The sequence below is a fragment of the Harpia harpyja genome, chromosome 3 (assembly GCF_026419915.1).
Source record: "Harpia harpyja isolate bHarHar1 chromosome 3, bHarHar1 primary haplotype, whole genome shotgun sequence".
Classification (NCBI taxonomy): Eukaryota; Metazoa; Chordata; class Aves; order Accipitriformes; family Accipitridae; genus Harpia; species Harpia harpyja.
Window position 1 is genome coordinate 42,303,137 of NC_068942.1, and position 16,879 is coordinate 42,320,015.

Below are 16,879 nucleotides of genomic sequence, written 5' to 3' on the forward strand. Positions count from 1 at the left end.
CAACCCCAAATATAAAACCCCCAACCAGTACAGTTCATCCAAATAGAAGAGCCCTTCCCCTTAGCCTGCAGTTCCAGGCAGAGCTCATGGACTGTGCAAAGGCATCATAGAACACTGCATCTGTGGAGTACTGGTTAGAGATCTCTAGTATGATACTGCTATTTATATATTAATGTTAGAGCTCTTCTACAGATATGGGTGAACTTTTATGTGCTATAGAAGACATTGTGATTTTTAGATCAAAATAGCCTTAACATTTACATCAGGGTGGGGGGAGTTCTACAAGGTATTTTAAGAAGTAGTGTTCTATAACAGTTTCTGAATTTTAGTGTGTCTGTTCAAAGTAAAGATGCTTTACCTGACATCTTGCAAATGTAGTCTGTATCTGCACAGTATGAAGGAATGAACAGCAGACAAAACTGAGATCAAGGAATTCCAGAAGAATAATCTCTTGTTGGCTACCCATTCACTTTTTAGTGCAAAGCAGGCTTTGTCTCTCTTTGTTTACCTGTTAAAAATATAGAATGTTGCACATGATATGTTGTGAGGTTGGATGAACTGGTGTTAAATATATTGCTTTAACTGTTGCAAAGTGCTACCTAAATGTCAAGTATTCCAGTAATGTCAAGTTTGTTTGTGGGCAAGTTCCTTCAACTACTTCCCCCAAATGAAATTTTTCTTCAGTGTAGCAACTAGCAGAATGTTTTCCTGCCTTGGTTGATGCATAGATCTCTCCCAAATGGGGGAGAACTCTGTAACGAATGTCAGCCTGCTGACGGGAGACTGGACGTTTGTTCTTATTTTTTGGAGATTTGTTGAAAATAGTGAAGTCATCAGAAGCTGTGGGACATAATTGGAACTAGTAAACTATTTGAAATAAGAGTGTGTTATCTAGCTGGTGTGGAAAAATCCTTTAGAATCCACTAGATGCATTATGGATTGTAAAGGAGCATCAATCTCAGAATTTCTTTTTCTTCAGTGTGAGAGGATCAAGTTAATGGAATCCATACATCTGAAGGGATGATAGTTCATTAGCCTTTCATTCTGAGAGTGAAAACTATGTTATGTAAGGGATTTAAATCTTTTTTTAATGCTTAGCGATTTCTTTTGGAGATGGTCAAGTGTTTAGCACTGATCCTCTTACCGGCTTTTCTAGTAAGCTGCTGTGTGACTTTCCAATTATTTATGGTCTGTTTTTTCACAGTTGGGAAGGACTTAACTGTTCCTGTTAATAGCAATTACATAGTTGGTATCTTTAGTAAATAGGGTTATTCAAAGCATAATGTGGGATTATTGGCCCAAAATGTTATGTCTTCAGTTAGGATGTATTTATATTGTTCCAGGACTCACAAAGTGAACTGTATAAGTGCAGGAGGAAATGTAAAAGCATGTTATACTTCTGATCTGCTTAACGCTCACAGAATTCCATGTTCAGGTGGATTAATGCGTAAACTTTAGTTTTTCCTGTAATGTTCAACTTGATCATTGCGACCTTAGTTTTGTGTTTTACTAAGAACTCAGTCTTTTGCTCAATTTAAAATAGCTTTTAAAGTGTTCTTAATAGAGGGCACTTTTCCTCACACTGTATGACATTTTTCTTTTCTAGTTAGGAAGTAAGGGATGGGTGGTTTGTTTGGTTTCAGGTAGGCTTGTTAAGCTGAATCTTTAGGAAGCTTCTGACTTTGCTCTGAGTACGTATGAGGCTGGTGTCACTTATGCTCCATTGTGGAAGTGCTTTATAATGTTAGTAAGGATACAAATAAGCCACTACAGAAATTGAAGAGGCTCGCTTTGTATTTGCTCCAGTATTGGTGCCAACCATCTGCTCGCTCTTTCCTCCACTGAAATCCCTGTGGCTAAAAGGAGGAGATTGGGCAGATGTCTGGCAGGTAACTGGCAGGGAGCTCTGAATCCGGGGGCCTGGAGAGTGCTCTGATTCTTTAATTAAAGATTAAGAAATCAGAGTCCTCTCTGGGCCCCTGGATTCTTTAAGCCTTGCTGGTTTCCCCTGTGTGATGATCATGCTTGCCCATGTTTTTCAGTGTTCCTACACCCAGTATTAACTAGTGTGCATTTGCCTAGCTGTGTTGTTGTAAAGCCTGACAGTCCCAGTCATGAGCTTACTGTACATCGTAACAGACCAGCACAATAAAAAGATTGTTTTATATTCAACAGTGACCACAAAACTTCTTAAAAGACATAATTTTAGAAATTTTAACTAAAGTCTTGTCAGTGCTGTTAAAGACTGACTACTTGAGTAGTTTTATAATAGATTAGCTCAGTCAGTACTGGCATCTGGCTGGCTGCAAGTGTGTGGATGTGGGCAAACTGAGATCAGCACTGCTTCAGCTTAGATAACTGCTGAAAAACAAAAAGATATTTCTGGGTTGAGTGAGGCAGAGAAAGGCATATGACAAAAGAACAACTACATTATTATTTGTGTGACCTTTTTCCTTTGTTTTGTGGCCCCCTCCTTCTATTTTGGTTACTGCTACCCTGTTGCATCATGTCTCAAGTTAGACTTCTAAGCTCTTTGTGGAAGAATCCCCATCTAGCCTGTTAGTGGGTACTGTTAAAGATAATATGACTTTTATGACCTCAAAATACTTTATGAATATTAGTGTATTAGGTTTCAGGTATTATTCTCATTTTATGAACTGATCTGAAGTGGCTTAAGATACATGTCTGTAGCAAAGCTGGAAATTGATCCCCGATCCTCTGAGGTTCTGCCTGTGCTTTTAGTTCCAGCTATTTTCCAGACAGACTTGGGTGAGTGATGATGCCTGCTTGATGGTGTCAAGAGTGTCTCTGCTGAGAGCTATGGTCTAGGTATTAAGTGCATTTATGTCTCTCATGAAGAAACCTCTGGGGATGGAAAGGCATCACCTCTATGAACTTTCCCCTTTCTCTTCCCTTATTTGTAGGCCATTATCCCCTGCAAAGCCTTGAAGGAATCTGTGAAGCGCTCAGACTGTGGTACTCCATACACTGGACACCTGTGTATGTCTGGTTTTGTGATGGAGTGCTGGAGGGGTCGAGATGGAAACAACTGAACCTGCAGCAATCTTTCCTGTTGCAGCTCAGTGCATTCAGATGTGTTTTCTTCTCAGAGCTAAAGTGCAGAGAGATTTGGTCTGTCTCTGGGGTGTATCCATGCAATTCTGCAGCTGGCGTGTTTGTGGCGGGAGAGGCATTCAGAGTGAAGGACACGTTGTGGTTATGTCAGCTATGTGAATGCGAGGGCAGGGAGAAGCTTTTGGCCTGCTCTTTGCCATTCTGGCTTTAGAACCTGCAGCAATTCCTGCATGTTGGAGTATTGGTCTCTCTGTTGCTAGCAACTGCCTTCCCTGACAGCTCCAAACAAAAAAGCTTAAAATAGCTGTCTAAGTGCTTACAATTAGAACTGTTAACCCATTTCCAGTGGGAAAGAATAGTATGTTCCTGTAACTTCACAAAGCCTGAGAGCAGCGTTTCATACTCCTTAATTGCTGTGCTCTTTCTGTCCTCTAAGGCTGCCCAAGTCTCTTCAGATCGTGATATTTATCATGGTGAGAATTATAATAACTAGTATTCCCAACTTCAGTACAGTTTATAAACATTAATTTAAGAAATGTACCATATACCTATTTTGTTAAAGGGTAAGCCTGCACTGTGTTGCAAAGCCATTTGTAAAGGTGGGCTTTCCTGCATATTTGTTTAAGAAAGTCCAGTTTATGTAGCTGTCTCTTTCTCATAGTTCTAAGAACTGCATGTTGTTCCTGTGCAAGATGAAGGATGAGTCTGGTCCAAATCATGAATCTTGTTTTCATGAGATGAGGTTTTGGCAAAACTTCAATTATTTTGGAAATACCACTTGAAGTTTTGTTTGAGGATAAATTGGTTGAGGCTCTAACTTGTATTTGCTGTAGTATCTTTTCAATAGCTGGTAGAAACAACATTGACAGTTCCTTTAAAAATAAATCAGGATGGGTTTTATTTTCCTTTTGTTGTTTGTTTAATAATCTGCTAAATTTTAAAATTCCAGTCTGTCTTTTTAATAATTTTTCTTCCCCATCCATGCTGATTTTGTTCTGGTGGAGCTGTTTGTGTAAGCCACGTTTCGCCTTACTCATTTGTTATAAGGACAAGACTAATCAGCACTTAATGGGCATTTCGTAACAACTTCTTGTGTCTTTCTCATCCCTTTAAAACAAAATTATGTGGAAAATCCCAGGTGCGTTTTGAAAAGTGAACCTCCAGTATTTGTACCAAGTTTACAGCTTGAATTGAGGAAGACACCCCAAAATACATGCTGGTTTTTGAGTGTTCCTTGAAAGTACACAACTTGCCTCTCATAGAACTGTTATCTGAAAACTTCCTTTTGAGGCGCATCTGTGGTGCTTCAGACCCTGTAATTAAAAAACCTAAAATCCTTCTCTGTAATGTCCTGTATACTAGAATGCATCTGTGTTTAGATGGAATGTGGCAAACTGTGATGATAGGGGATAAATAAAACCATGTCTACAGATGTAAATAGTAGACCAAATTATAATCAGAATTCATGCTTAGGTGAATTTTAAGACCATTCAAACAGAAAAGAAAGCTGCCCAGTTAAATAACATCTATGAGAACATGTTTGCACTGCCTCTCCTTTATTACATCCTTTACTGTAATAGACCAAAATATTTTACTTAAGTAGGATTTGTATTTCTCCTTGTTTTGATTAGTTCATGAGGTGTAGTTAATATTTTCTTCTTGTGAATGTATGTTTTGCCCAAACGATACGGTAATTCTACATTTTGTGTTATTTTGGTTGCTGTAGGTAATTAACCTATGATGCTGAATGTCAAGAATGGTCTAGATTGGAGCCAGTAGTTTGTCACATCTGGTGGTGCAATACAAGCTACCTGATTTTGCTGGCACATAGTCCTTCAGCATGACCATTGTCTCCCCTGCTTCAGGTCACAGAGCTAATGGATTTCACTTTTGAATCTCTGCTTAGGACAGTGGTTTAATACAGCTTTATCAATTCCTAGCCTCTGAAAATGGGAAAGTGAAAGTGGTAGCAAAGTAATTTTAACCCTGCTGTCCTGAGGGCAGAGGCACCCTTTAAGTCAGCCAAAGCTTCAGTCTTTCTGTGCAATAGAAATGAGCCAATCAAGAGAAAATTTGGGTAGGCCATAAACCTTCGATGTGTACTACTTATTTAGGTATGTGTTTGCTGCCCCAGGCAGGTACCTTCAGGCAACAGTGGAAGTTGTCAAGCTTCCTGGTTGCTGTGTTTTCCCTTTTGTTGTTGTCTGTCTGTGAAGCAGCTTTCCTTTGATCTCTTTGCCCCTATTGTGGGCACACTGTAGAGTTCTTTTTTTGCTATGTGATGTTACACAAACAAGTAAGCCTTCCCCATTTCATAGGCTTTATTGATTCTAGGACTTTCATCTGATACAGTTCCCTAGATTAGTTTCTTACTTGGAGGTGTTGGGGGTGTGTGATTGTTTCCTACTTATATTCTTTTGTAGTGGGCTTCTTTTAAGCTGGAGACTGTTGGTTGGTTTTGCTTGTTCACTTCGGGCTTCAGTTGTTGCTCTTCTGTGGTGCTAGACTCCTGGAAAATAATATGCCTTTCACTGTAGAGACAGACTTTATAGGTATCTGGAAAATGCCATACCATTTGGAATAAGGTGACAGGGACATAAATGATCATCCTCCATTTAAGTTTTTGGCTTTCCTGGACAATGTTGTGTTTCTCAGTTGCTTTGAGCTTTCCCTGCCTTTCTTCAGAAGTTAGATTGCTGTGCTTTGCTGTATAGAATTTACAAACATGGTCTATTTTGTGTGTGTTCTTGTTCTCTCCCGGGGTGATGCGTAGGAAAGCTGTGCTGTTATCCTTCCTGTTCAAGGTGTCTGAGGGTGGGGAGTGGGAGGTTGCAAACAATCTGCAGGGATTTTGATGTAGCTGTCTGGAAGAAAATGTGACAAAGTGAGTGTGCGGGAGAGGCTTCTGAGGGAGAGATTGAAGCTGTTTTCACATACAGCAGGGTAAGCATACAATATGGATAAGCTGTGCAATAAGCTTCGCAAATCTACCGAACACAAAAACTGTCCCATGCTTTCATTGCGTTCTTGGTTCTTACTCAAGACTGTTGCAATAGGTGGTGGTGGTGGTTTCATAGGGGCAAATTTCTGTTAGCTGGAACAAGTTTCTTGTTTGTGATGCCCTGTAAGTCTCCAGTCATTTAAAAAAACACAAACCACCAAAACCAGAAACCAAACCTACTGTATTGAACTACCTCTGTCCTGCCATTGCACTAGCGGAATTCAATGTTCTTTGCCCTTTCTGCACATGTGTAAATAGTGCAATCAATTTTTATCTTTTGCGTGTAGATTTAAACCCATGTTTTCTTGCAGGATTGGAGGGGAACTGGTAGGTAGTATCCTGTATTATGTTCTTGCTTTTTGACCTGGTTTGTTGTGTGATCTTAGTAGTGAGTTAGTTCCTCTGTTTTTGTTCCTCATTAGTAAAATGTGTGTCATGATTCTTTACCTGTTTCATAAATGTGGGCTTTGACCATCATAATGAGCAAATTAGAGAAGGAAGGCTTGATTGCTCTGTCTCAGAAGGATACTGGGTAGCTTTCTACGTGTTGTGGTTTAACCCTAGCCAGCAACTAAACACCACGCAGCTGCTTGCCCACTCCCACCCACATCCAGTGGGATGTGGGAGAGAATCAGGAAAAAAAAGGAGGTAAAACTCATGGGTTGACATAAAGACAGTTTAATAGGACAGAAAGAAAGAAAATAATAATGGCAATAATAATAATAAAAGAATTGGAATATAGAAAACAAATGATGCATAATGCAATTGCTCACCACTTGCTGACTGATGCCCAGTTAGTTCCTGAGCAGGGATTCCCCCCCCCCCAGGCCAACTCCCCCCAGTTTATATACTGGGCATGACATCACATGGTATGGAATATTCCTTTGGCCAGTTTGGGTCAGCTGCCCTGGCGGTGTCCCCTCCCAACTTTCTTGTGCCCCTCCAGCCTTCTTGCTGGCTGGGCATGAGAAGCTGAAAAATCCTTGACTTAGTATAAACACTACTTTTTCACATGAAAAAAACTGAAATAGAAGTATTTAAAAGCTAAGATTAAAATGGTGAAATAACAAGTGGTTGTAGACCATTTTCTGTATTTTCTGCATTCTTAACTTTGCCAAGGTTTGAGGAGAAGTCAGAGTCTTTCAAGACCAAGTCATTTCTGCAGCATTCTGTCAGAGAGAATTGTGTGCAAATGGTCACAAAGGAGATTAGGAATGTGCAAAATTTAAACTTGCTTATCATGCAAAGTAGCAAATGAACTAAGCAAAGTACAGGACAACACAGCCCTCAACAGGTGGGCTGAAGAGTAGAGTTTAAGGTTATTACAGTGTGTGAGGTAGTGAACTTGATAGGTGAAATTGTACAAAAATGCACATACTTAGTGAAGAGAATATTTAAAGAAATGAAGTAATGGTGAGTGGTTATTAAATATACAGGCAAAAAGTTTTAAAGGGAGATAAAGATACTTTATATTAAATGATTGTAATTGAGCATTTTTAATTTGTCCTCTAAATCAAATAACCTTTTAACTTCAATTAAAAAAATACATTAAAAAGGTTTTATAGCAAACTCTCCAAGCTAATGATAAATTGGGACAAGATAGTTGCAACAGATAGGGATGTCTAAGTGATTCTGCAGAACCTACTTTGGGTTGAGTAAAATCTGCTAATGGGTGCTCAGGGCTGGTACCAGCCTAGTGAGTGCCTGTGCCCTGCGCTCTTCAGATATCTCTGCTCTGAAAGGACTTTATTAATTTGAGAACAGCATCCTGGATGCAGGCAGAGACTCCTCCTTAGTCCTGTTGTATACTTAAGTCCTTGAGGAGGCTTGCCTAAATCTAGCCCACGTGCTGTTTTGTATGTGTTTATGATTATTCTTTAACTCTAGTGCAGATATGCTGGAGAAGTTTTAGCTAAAAATGCTAACCCTAATTTCTCTCGGTAGGGTACCATAAGTTACTTTGCTTATGTTTTTTTCATTCCAGAAAATACTGCGTAAGTGCCTGTTGGGGGTATGTGTATCTAATTTGACAATCTTTTTAGGTCTAGAAGAGAAAGCCTTGCAACATGGAAAAATTCTGTAGAAATCTGAAAATATTTATAGTATTAAAGGTGGCGATGTACATTTTCTATTCACCTGAAGAAAGTTTGAGAGATGTTCTTGCATGCCAGAAGTTCCTGGAAGTGAAAATAACTGATGATGTTGGATGCCAGATCTTCGAGTTATTAAAACAAAATATACTGATGCTAGGTTCTGCTTTTTCTCTGTGCAGTGTAAAAGCAATGCAAGGTCTCATAACACTTCAGTATATTTGGAGGCAAGACACAGTATTTTCTGGGAATTATGGTATCAGAACTGGCTCTGTGCTTTATTCAAAGGTAAGAAGTGGTCAGGGGCATACTGCTGCAAAGCACACTTAAGCCTGGAAGTGTGTTGCCATTTTACTGTGCTACTGCAGGCTGACTCTTGTGCTGAAATTAAAGTAAACCAAAAGAAAAAAACCCAAAGCTGGTAATTGGCTAGGATGATGATAATGTGAGCTCATCCCTCAACCTCAGGGAGGGAAGCCTGCTTAGTCATAGAGCCAGCAGTGCTCAGCCAGTGAAGCTGCCAAGTGTGAGCTTTCCTGGAGCATAGTCATGCTGCAGCTTGAACATCTATCACTTCAGCTTAAACTATGGACTATTATTATTAGGATGACCTACAAGATATTTTTCTGCAATTTTTCTATGTAGAAAGAAATTCTAAAAAGCTAATTTTGTGATGTTTTCTTTTACCATCTAATACTGGATGCACCAAATCCTCTTTTTGTCGTGGTGATCTCTTAGGATTTATTTATTTTTGCATGCAATTGGGAGAACCAGGATGTTCAGTAAGGATGTTTTCTTCAAAGTACCTTAAATCTCTTTCCTCCCTGGTAATGTCATTTTCACTATCCTGGTTTTTGTGTTGCTGTAACTTCACTTTTTCTTCAATCACTACAGTCTTCTCAAGTGACAAGATAACTTCCCCAAGAGGCATATAATATTTTTTAGGACTCCCTTTATGGAACACACAAGTACACAGTCCTTTCCTTCCTTTAGGTTATCTCTGAATTTACTTTTTTTTTTCTTTTTTTGGTAAGCTTTACATCTTAATACTTTTGTTATATCTCTTTCCTAGATAGGTGCAGTTCTGAAGTGGTCTGAGTTAGGCTTTGCAATGCCGATGGCTTCTTATCTAGTAATGGAAAAAACAGAGCCAAAATCCACACAGGTGGAGGTTTGGAGAGCTGTGCTAACGCAACGCTTTCTTACTAACCTGAAAGCCCTCTTTCTAAAGGTCTTCTGGATACTTGTGTTTGTGGTAGTTGCAAATCTCAGCCACCACTATTAAGAACAGCATCAGCTGTCTGTTTTTTTTTCTTTAAGGGTTAAAACCAAGGACCCTTGAAGTTGTATGCCAGCTTTTGGGCAGTTATCGTTGCGTTCTTCCTCAAAGTGTAAAAAATGTACAGCAGAGCGTCTAAAGGTTGTCTGGCAGGTTTAAATTTGATGTAGTGGTAATGTCTTCTGATATACAGAAAAACTTGCATTCTTTTTATCAGAATTATGTGACTGATCAATACAAAAGCATGCAGAAGCATCAGTGGAAGGAAAACTGTTACAAGGTTGTCTAGTTTGGAGAGAAAAATAGCTTCTGATGATTTCAGAAAGTAAGATAGTGTCAGAAACCACTGTTAATAGTGTTACCTCAGGTATTGTGGTTTAGTTGTTAGCTCTGTTACATTCGTAGCAGTGCTGCAAAAAGCAGGGAGAGAGAATAACATTAATGCTCCTGACAGGCATACAGCAACCTTACCACCTCTACGTTTTTGCTACCAGGGATCCAGTTTCCTGCTGTAGGATGTTTTTTCCTCTCCTAATGAAGTTTTGAAATAGGAAAAACTTACTTTATGAAATCCTCATTTGTGTACTGTTGCAGTTTAGAGAGAATTTTCCATCTCACGTGTCCATAATTTCTCCTAGAGTTATTTTCGTCCTGTTGAGAGACGACTGGAAAATGAGCCGAGACGTTGTGCTTAGAGGAGGGAGGAACGCCCTGGCTCCGTGATATGGGGTGGCAGAGGTCCATGGTTTGTAGCCAGGGTGAAGGGGGAGGGAGTGTGGGGGGAACAGCTATGTAACAGCCTGAGGAAGTGAGTCACTTTGCTCTGAAACACAGACCCATGGTTCCAGTAGCACTGAAGCCAATCTTGGCCTCTGAGGTGGAAGTTACGTAAGTTAATTTAAACTCTTTGTCTTTTCCTCCTCATCAGGCTCCCAACCCCACCTCAGTATTAAAATCTGCACCATAGCCATATCCATTTAGAGGAAGCTCATGTTACAGGACTTAAGTGTGCTTTATGATTTTGTTTTATTATTTTTCATTTTACAGAGGGAGAGAAATGGATTGCAGGTTTCATTGGAGGGGATGTGTGTGTTAGTCTTACCTGCTCCACTAAGAGAAACTTGATTTTTTAGCAGAAGGGATGCAATAAGAATAGGTTTTTAACAATTTATTAAAATCTTTCTGAAATATATTGGCAGTGTGATTTGAAGTGGAACAGAGTGCATATTGAAAAGAGATAGTAATAGAGACTTACACTTAATAACTTGAGTGTTAGTAGTAGTTTAAGAATTTAATGAAACTTAAAACCAAACTTCTTAAGGTTTTAGGTGTCCTAACAGAAATTCTGGTGTATGTGTTAACACATTAGGCCTTAATCCTGCCAACTAGGTTTTTAAAGCCTAAGTTTGTGGATAGCTTTTTTCTGTGGAAGGGGAGTGTAGAATTGTCTTAGGCTGCATGTTCCGGAAAGGCTTTCTCCTATTATGTTTGTAGCTTTACACTAACAGATACTTGCTGGTGTCTGGGATCAGCTGTAACAATCTGCCTGAACTACTTTTCCATGAGTGTGACCTGAGCAGGAGCAGTTGCTTTCAGCTGTTGAAGAAAGCATCTGAAAGGGCAACAGGTTGAGCAGGCCCTGTCTTCCGTGCTTGGATGCTTGGTGGGCAGTTCTTAATTGGAAAGCAACTGTAATGATTGGGGGAGGGGGGGTGAATGATGGGCTGCCACCTGATCTTTCCCTTCAAAACACTGAATCGAGCATCTTGCTGCATGTTTGGTTGCAGCCTTTGTGTACATGTGTGTGTTTTAAATGTCTTTGGGAAATGTGGCCTGACACATTATTTTTCTTTTGGCGATTCATGAGGGGTTTTTTTGGTTTGTATTTTTGAGTTCATATTAAAAACAGATTTTTCTGGCTATAGGAAGACATAGAAGTAATTGGCCAGGGGAAAGGGAGTTTAAGAGAAAAACCTTCAGGATGAGCTTGAGTGATTAGTCAAAAGTCTGTGTGCAGTTGGAAGTTGCATCATGCAAATACAGTGTGATACCTGTTTTGTAAAACTAAGTTGTTTTGTTTTACATTCTTCTAGCAGGTCAGATCTATTATTTCTCACACATATTATCCTGATCTTCATTTCTGTGGGAAATGGGACATACACATTGTTGCTTATCACGTGAGGGTTTATATGCCAGTTATGTCTGTTGATTCATTGCAACTGCTTCTCTATTTCAGGACCTGTAACTAAGTGGACCCTACTGACCTCTGAACCACAAAGGATAAGAGTGAAAAGAAGTGGGAGAAACATACGAAGAAAAAGGAAGTGGATGCACTTTCATCTGGACTTCTTTCCTGCCCTTTATTACTAAAACTGAATGGAAAAGAGAGACTTCTGTGCCTTTCCTCCCCCACCCTCAGGGATGGGTGGATTGTAAATACGGTGTGTGCAGCTGGAAGAATAGGCTGAACTATGAATCTTCAAGCTCAGCAAAAGTCTTCAAACAAAAGGACTGGGAAACGAATTGCCTATTTTAATGAGCAGGAAATAGCTGTGTCATCAAAAGAACCACAGCAGCAGCTTAAGGAAGGACAGTACTATGGTCATGGAGGGAATATACCGGTCTCCCAAACTATGGAGATTTCTCATGCAGGAGGATTAACAAATGCCCCCAACAATGTTGCTCTGATGAACTCTGTTTACAGTCAAGATAGGGGAGAATCAATGATGATGTCCCAGACGGTAACAGCTGTCAAATGGCAGAATTCACTAATGGGAAACCGGTTGCCAGAGAGGGGTGACAGCCACTGGCAGTCTCCACCTTCGATGTGGAACCACAGTATGGTTTTTGGGGGCAACCCAAAAGGACCCCACTCCAATGCTGGTGCCCCAGGCTTCTATGGCCACCCAGAAGCCCTTAAAAGAAATCAAGAGAAAGGAGTGTTTGTGTCACAGCTGGACTTGTATGGAGATGCTGTCCAGCAGATGATGTCACAGAAGGCTCAGCTGGAGCAGCAAGCCCTGGTTAGACAGCAAGCTCAGATAAATTCTTTTCATCAGATGCAGAAACAGCAGCAGCAGAATCAAAGTCTGCCGTTACAGCCTTTCCAACTTGCGTTTGGTCACCAAGGCCAAAAGCAGGGTCTTCCTGAATTGTTACATGTCTTTCAAGAAGCCCCAGCTTCTTCCAGTCCAGCATTTACTGCTCAACAAAAACAGCAAGCTCTTCCCCAGCTACAACTGTTTGAAAATTTCTATCCTCAACAGCAGCAGCAGCAGGCGGCTGCCACACAAGCCTTCAGTCTGCAGCAAACTACTTCCATAGCACAGCCTCATGTGGCAGCTGCAGCACCTCAGCATCACATGATGGCACACCAGTTTCAGCAAACAGAGAGGAACCAGGAACTATTCAAGGCTCTAACAGAGCAGAACCAACAGACTGTGCTACCTCAGACCCAGATTCCTTTTCCAAGAAGGTCACGGAGACTCTCCAAAGAAGGTGTCCCGCTGACATCTGCAGGAGAAGTGTTGGCTTCCAAGCAGGCAGAAGAACAACCTAGCAATTTATTTCTGCATCACTGGCAAACACATCAGCAAGAGGTCCCATTACAGCAGCCGCCTGAGTCACTGGCCCACAACAAAAGTAGCTATTCGCACCCCAAGAGAATGGATCTGGGGCAGAAGGATGTCCTGGTCAAGAGTGAGCTGTGCCAGGTGGAAATAGACAGGCAAGCCACAGCCCAGAATGGTAGAGATGGGGAGAAACAGGCGGAAGCAGTTGAAGAAAACACTCAGAGAACTAATGATTTTCAGGGTGTCAGAGGTGGTGTAATCCAGAGTACACGACGGAGACGGCGTGTTTCTCAAGAAGCCAATTTGCTAACTTTGGCCCAAAAAGCTGTTGAGCTGGCTTCTCTTCAGAATGTAAAGGTAAGGTATACATCCTGACTAATATAGCATGTTTTAGACTACAAAATAGGACTGAAATGAAAAGAATTTATGTACATCTGCAGGATAGGGTGGTATCTTGATGCAAGAAGTGTTGTAGTACAGCAAGGGCAGCTCTGGAGTGGTGGCGCGTAAGTTCAGCTACTGTAATTCATAGATGTGGGAGAACAGAGATCTAGTGCAGTGAAACCACCTAGGGGCAGTTTTATTTCATTAATACCGAATGTGATTTTATGCCAGGGCTTCAAAATACAGATGTTTTCAGCTTAGGCCTCAAGCTGATCAGGAATTTAGAGAGACAAGTATAAGCAGTTCACTTGGTGTCTTTTTACCAATTTAACATTCTCTTCCTTTTATGTTAAAACACTGCTGCTTATCAGCCAGTTTTTCAGTTTTAACAATTGAAGTGTTTCTAAATTGTGCTATCTAAAAAGTACATAATGCAACTTACATGTTCAATATTTCCCAAATATTAAAAGCCCGAGGAAGCCTCATGTGAAGAACTTTATACCAGGCATAACAAAAGTCTGCCTGATGCGGTATCCTGTTTCTGAGAATGACCTGCAGCAAATGTTTGGAGATTGGTAACCTGAGGACAAAGTCTGCCTTTGTAGACCTTCTGTAGGGCTTGATGGGGAAGAAATTTAGTGTTGGCTGATTAGGTAGCTCCTACTCTCATCCTTTTGGTGTCCCATCAGTCTAAACTGTACAGTATGTATTCCATATGGCAAAATGACAAGGTTCAAAATAAACTAGCCTAGGGGAGGCAAGTGGTGGGGTTTTTGGAGTTGGGTGGGGGTTTTCTGAAGGGGTTTTTTTGAGGTTTTTCAATTGTGGTTTGACTAATCTTTCATTGAGTGCCTCTTATGAGAAGTAAAGATACACTTTTATTTGGAAGCTTTGTTGTCAGAGGCTGGTGAAATACGGGTGTTAGAGCATGAGCTACTTTTTACCTACAGTTTTGCCACTTGAGTTGCTGCCCAGTCAGGCAACAAAGGGAAGGGAATTTTATTCCCTCTCTTGTTCTCGTCATCATTTTTTTCCTAGTCTGTCTGTGGCCATTTTTTCCAATCCCTTCCTTAGGGGGATGTGCTGTTTGAGTGAAAGAACCAAACTAATAAACAACGAAGCAAATATCCATAGCCTACTCCATCTCTTGCACAGCAGACAGCAACCAGTGACTGTTGATGCTGTCTTCAATCCGTTTTGCTCTAACTCCAGTTGAACAAGCAGATTTGATAGAAAACTAGTAGTAGTTAGCAGTGTGAGCTATTTGCTCATACTCTCCCAGCCGTTATATGCTTATATTGCAGGAAGGCCTACAATTGACATTGCAGTCTGATCACCAACGCAGTGGCAAGAAAAAGCTAATAGAGCATCTAGGGAAAAAGGTGCTGAGAGGCGAAGCAAGAAATTGGCCATTTGAAGGCACGTCTGCTTGCGGCTTGATTCATAATGTAAAGACCAGAGAGAGAAGTGTTTTGACAGATGCTCTTTTGTTCTTTGCAGTTATGCAAGCAGCTTGTTTGCTTCCATGATGGCACTAGCAGAAGAACTCTTTACGTTTAGATCGCTTCAGGCTTTCAGGATGAGGTTTTGAAAGATGATAAGATTCTTACCTGAGGTCTGATGGATTTTACACCTTTAAGGGGGTTGGATGTCATGTGAGGGAGAAAAAGAAAACATGTTTACTGGAGGAGAGTGGTCTGCTGCTCTTGTCAGCATCTTTCTATTATAAACAACCTAGAACCCTTCTCTAGCATAGGTTATGTTAAGAGCATGTAAGAAGGCCATAGGGTTAATTTATTGATGAAAGAAGATACATTCATAATTTGAAGCAGTTGTTTGAACATTCCAATGTAGGTGTGTGTACCTTATGTGAAAACAGTATTTTGGACAGCAGTATCTGTCTACATGCAGTGTCACAGCTGATGCTTTGCATCAGAACTGCCCTTCATACTGTGCCTGCCTTTTTCAGGTGGTGCAAGCTTATTGCTGCTTACAGGCTGCAGCAGATTCTCAACTCTTAGTTTTATGGTTTCATTTCACATATAACTGTTACATGCAAAAAGGCAGTGTAATTTGTTTTCTTTAATAGTGCAGAAAACTTTTCTCAGATCTGAAATGGTCGTCTTAAGGTTGTCTGGATTTAAATATGCCTTTATGGAAGGGAGACAGAGGTTTTAGTTACCTGGCCTCTTTCCCTTGGTACAGGGCAGGGCAACAGCTGCCGCATACAAAAGGGGAAGGAAAAAAAAAGTTTTATTTGTGGAATTGCAGTTCTGGACTCACCTCCTTCATGGACAAGCTTCAGTCTGACTGCAGAGAGAATCTACCTTTACTGTTAGCAAGATGATGCAGAATGATGGCAGAAAGCACTGTACTGGCAGGTATTTCTAAAAGGCTAGTGTGTTTACTTGTCTGATCACAGCAGTGGCCTTGGAACAATTCTTCCAGCTATTGCAGTTGGGTTTTGTCTGTGAATTCTAAATTTTTTAGAAACCACTTGAGGGATAGACAGGATCAATGCCAAAATGACTGATGGGTTTCTGTGGGTGTCTTGGAGGACTCTAGATCACTAGTTCATCCCTCAGTATTTATGCAAGAGTCTAAATGGAAGTGCAACAAGTTGCACTTGCTGGAGTTATCCAGCAGCCTTCCTGCCCCAAATTCTGCAACAGAGATGCTGAGCTAGCTGAAAATCCCCTAGCAGTTCTACAAATGAAGGTCCTATCCCTTATTCAGAGAGTCATTTCTGCTTACCTCTAAGCATAATCAAACAGTTGAGAGACTAGGGATCAGAAACAAATAGCTTAATTCCAAAATAAGTCATGTCCCCGCTTAATAAACCTTAGGTATGTGTGATCTTTCATTACCAGAAAAGCTCTGCTGTGGACCAGAGCATCTTTAAGGATGTCTCAACTATTTACATTAAATTCCTGGTGGTGTCTTCTCTCTATCTCTACTACTGCTCACGTCTCCTCCTTTCTCTTTTCTCTCGAAGGGGTCATCTCTCCCATCATCAAGGAGGAGGGTCCTTTGCTGGTTACCTCTCAATCTTGAAAATAAAAAGAGCAATGTTTAACTGATCATACAGCCAAAGAAATGTGACATCTTTTGTGTGACTAGCTGCCATAATTTCCTCCTTGTAGTCAGGAAATTAGTTCGTGTCTCTTGACCTACAGAGATCTGTGTAGCACACAGGAAGTATCTGAGGTTTGTAGATTGGTCAGAATTGGTGCTCGTTCACATATTCATATTGCCATTACTTGTTTGATTGCAGTTATTCTCTCAGGTACCCAGAAAGTATGCTAGAGTGCTTGCACTAGTAACAGCTACATTAGGAGGAAAAAGTAATCTTATTAAAACCAAGACTTTTCTTGACAGTGATCTGAAGAATGTAGTATGAACGCACCGTTCTAAACAGTGGTGCAAAACTATCTTACTGTGGATCTCACTGCCAGAAGAAGACCCCAGAGCTATCCCA

The 16,879-nt window shown here is 40.6% G+C and overlaps 1 protein-coding gene across 2 annotated transcripts in view; it reads left to right on the top strand.

Annotated features, from left to right (window-relative positions):
- MIDEAS (mitotic deacetylase associated SANT domain protein) overlaps window positions 1-16,879 on the top strand; it is a 57,937-nt gene that overhangs the window by 21,902 nt on the left and 19,156 nt on the right. For both annotated transcript variants that reach the window (XM_052782243.1, XM_052782242.1), the window contains one exon: window positions 11,682-13,374. In XM_052782243.1, the coding sequence (XP_052638203.1) occupies window positions 11,917-13,374 (1,458 nt within the window). In that variant the 5' untranslated portion in view covers window positions 11,682-11,916. The remainder of the gene's footprint in view (window positions 1-11,681; window positions 13,375-16,879) is intronic.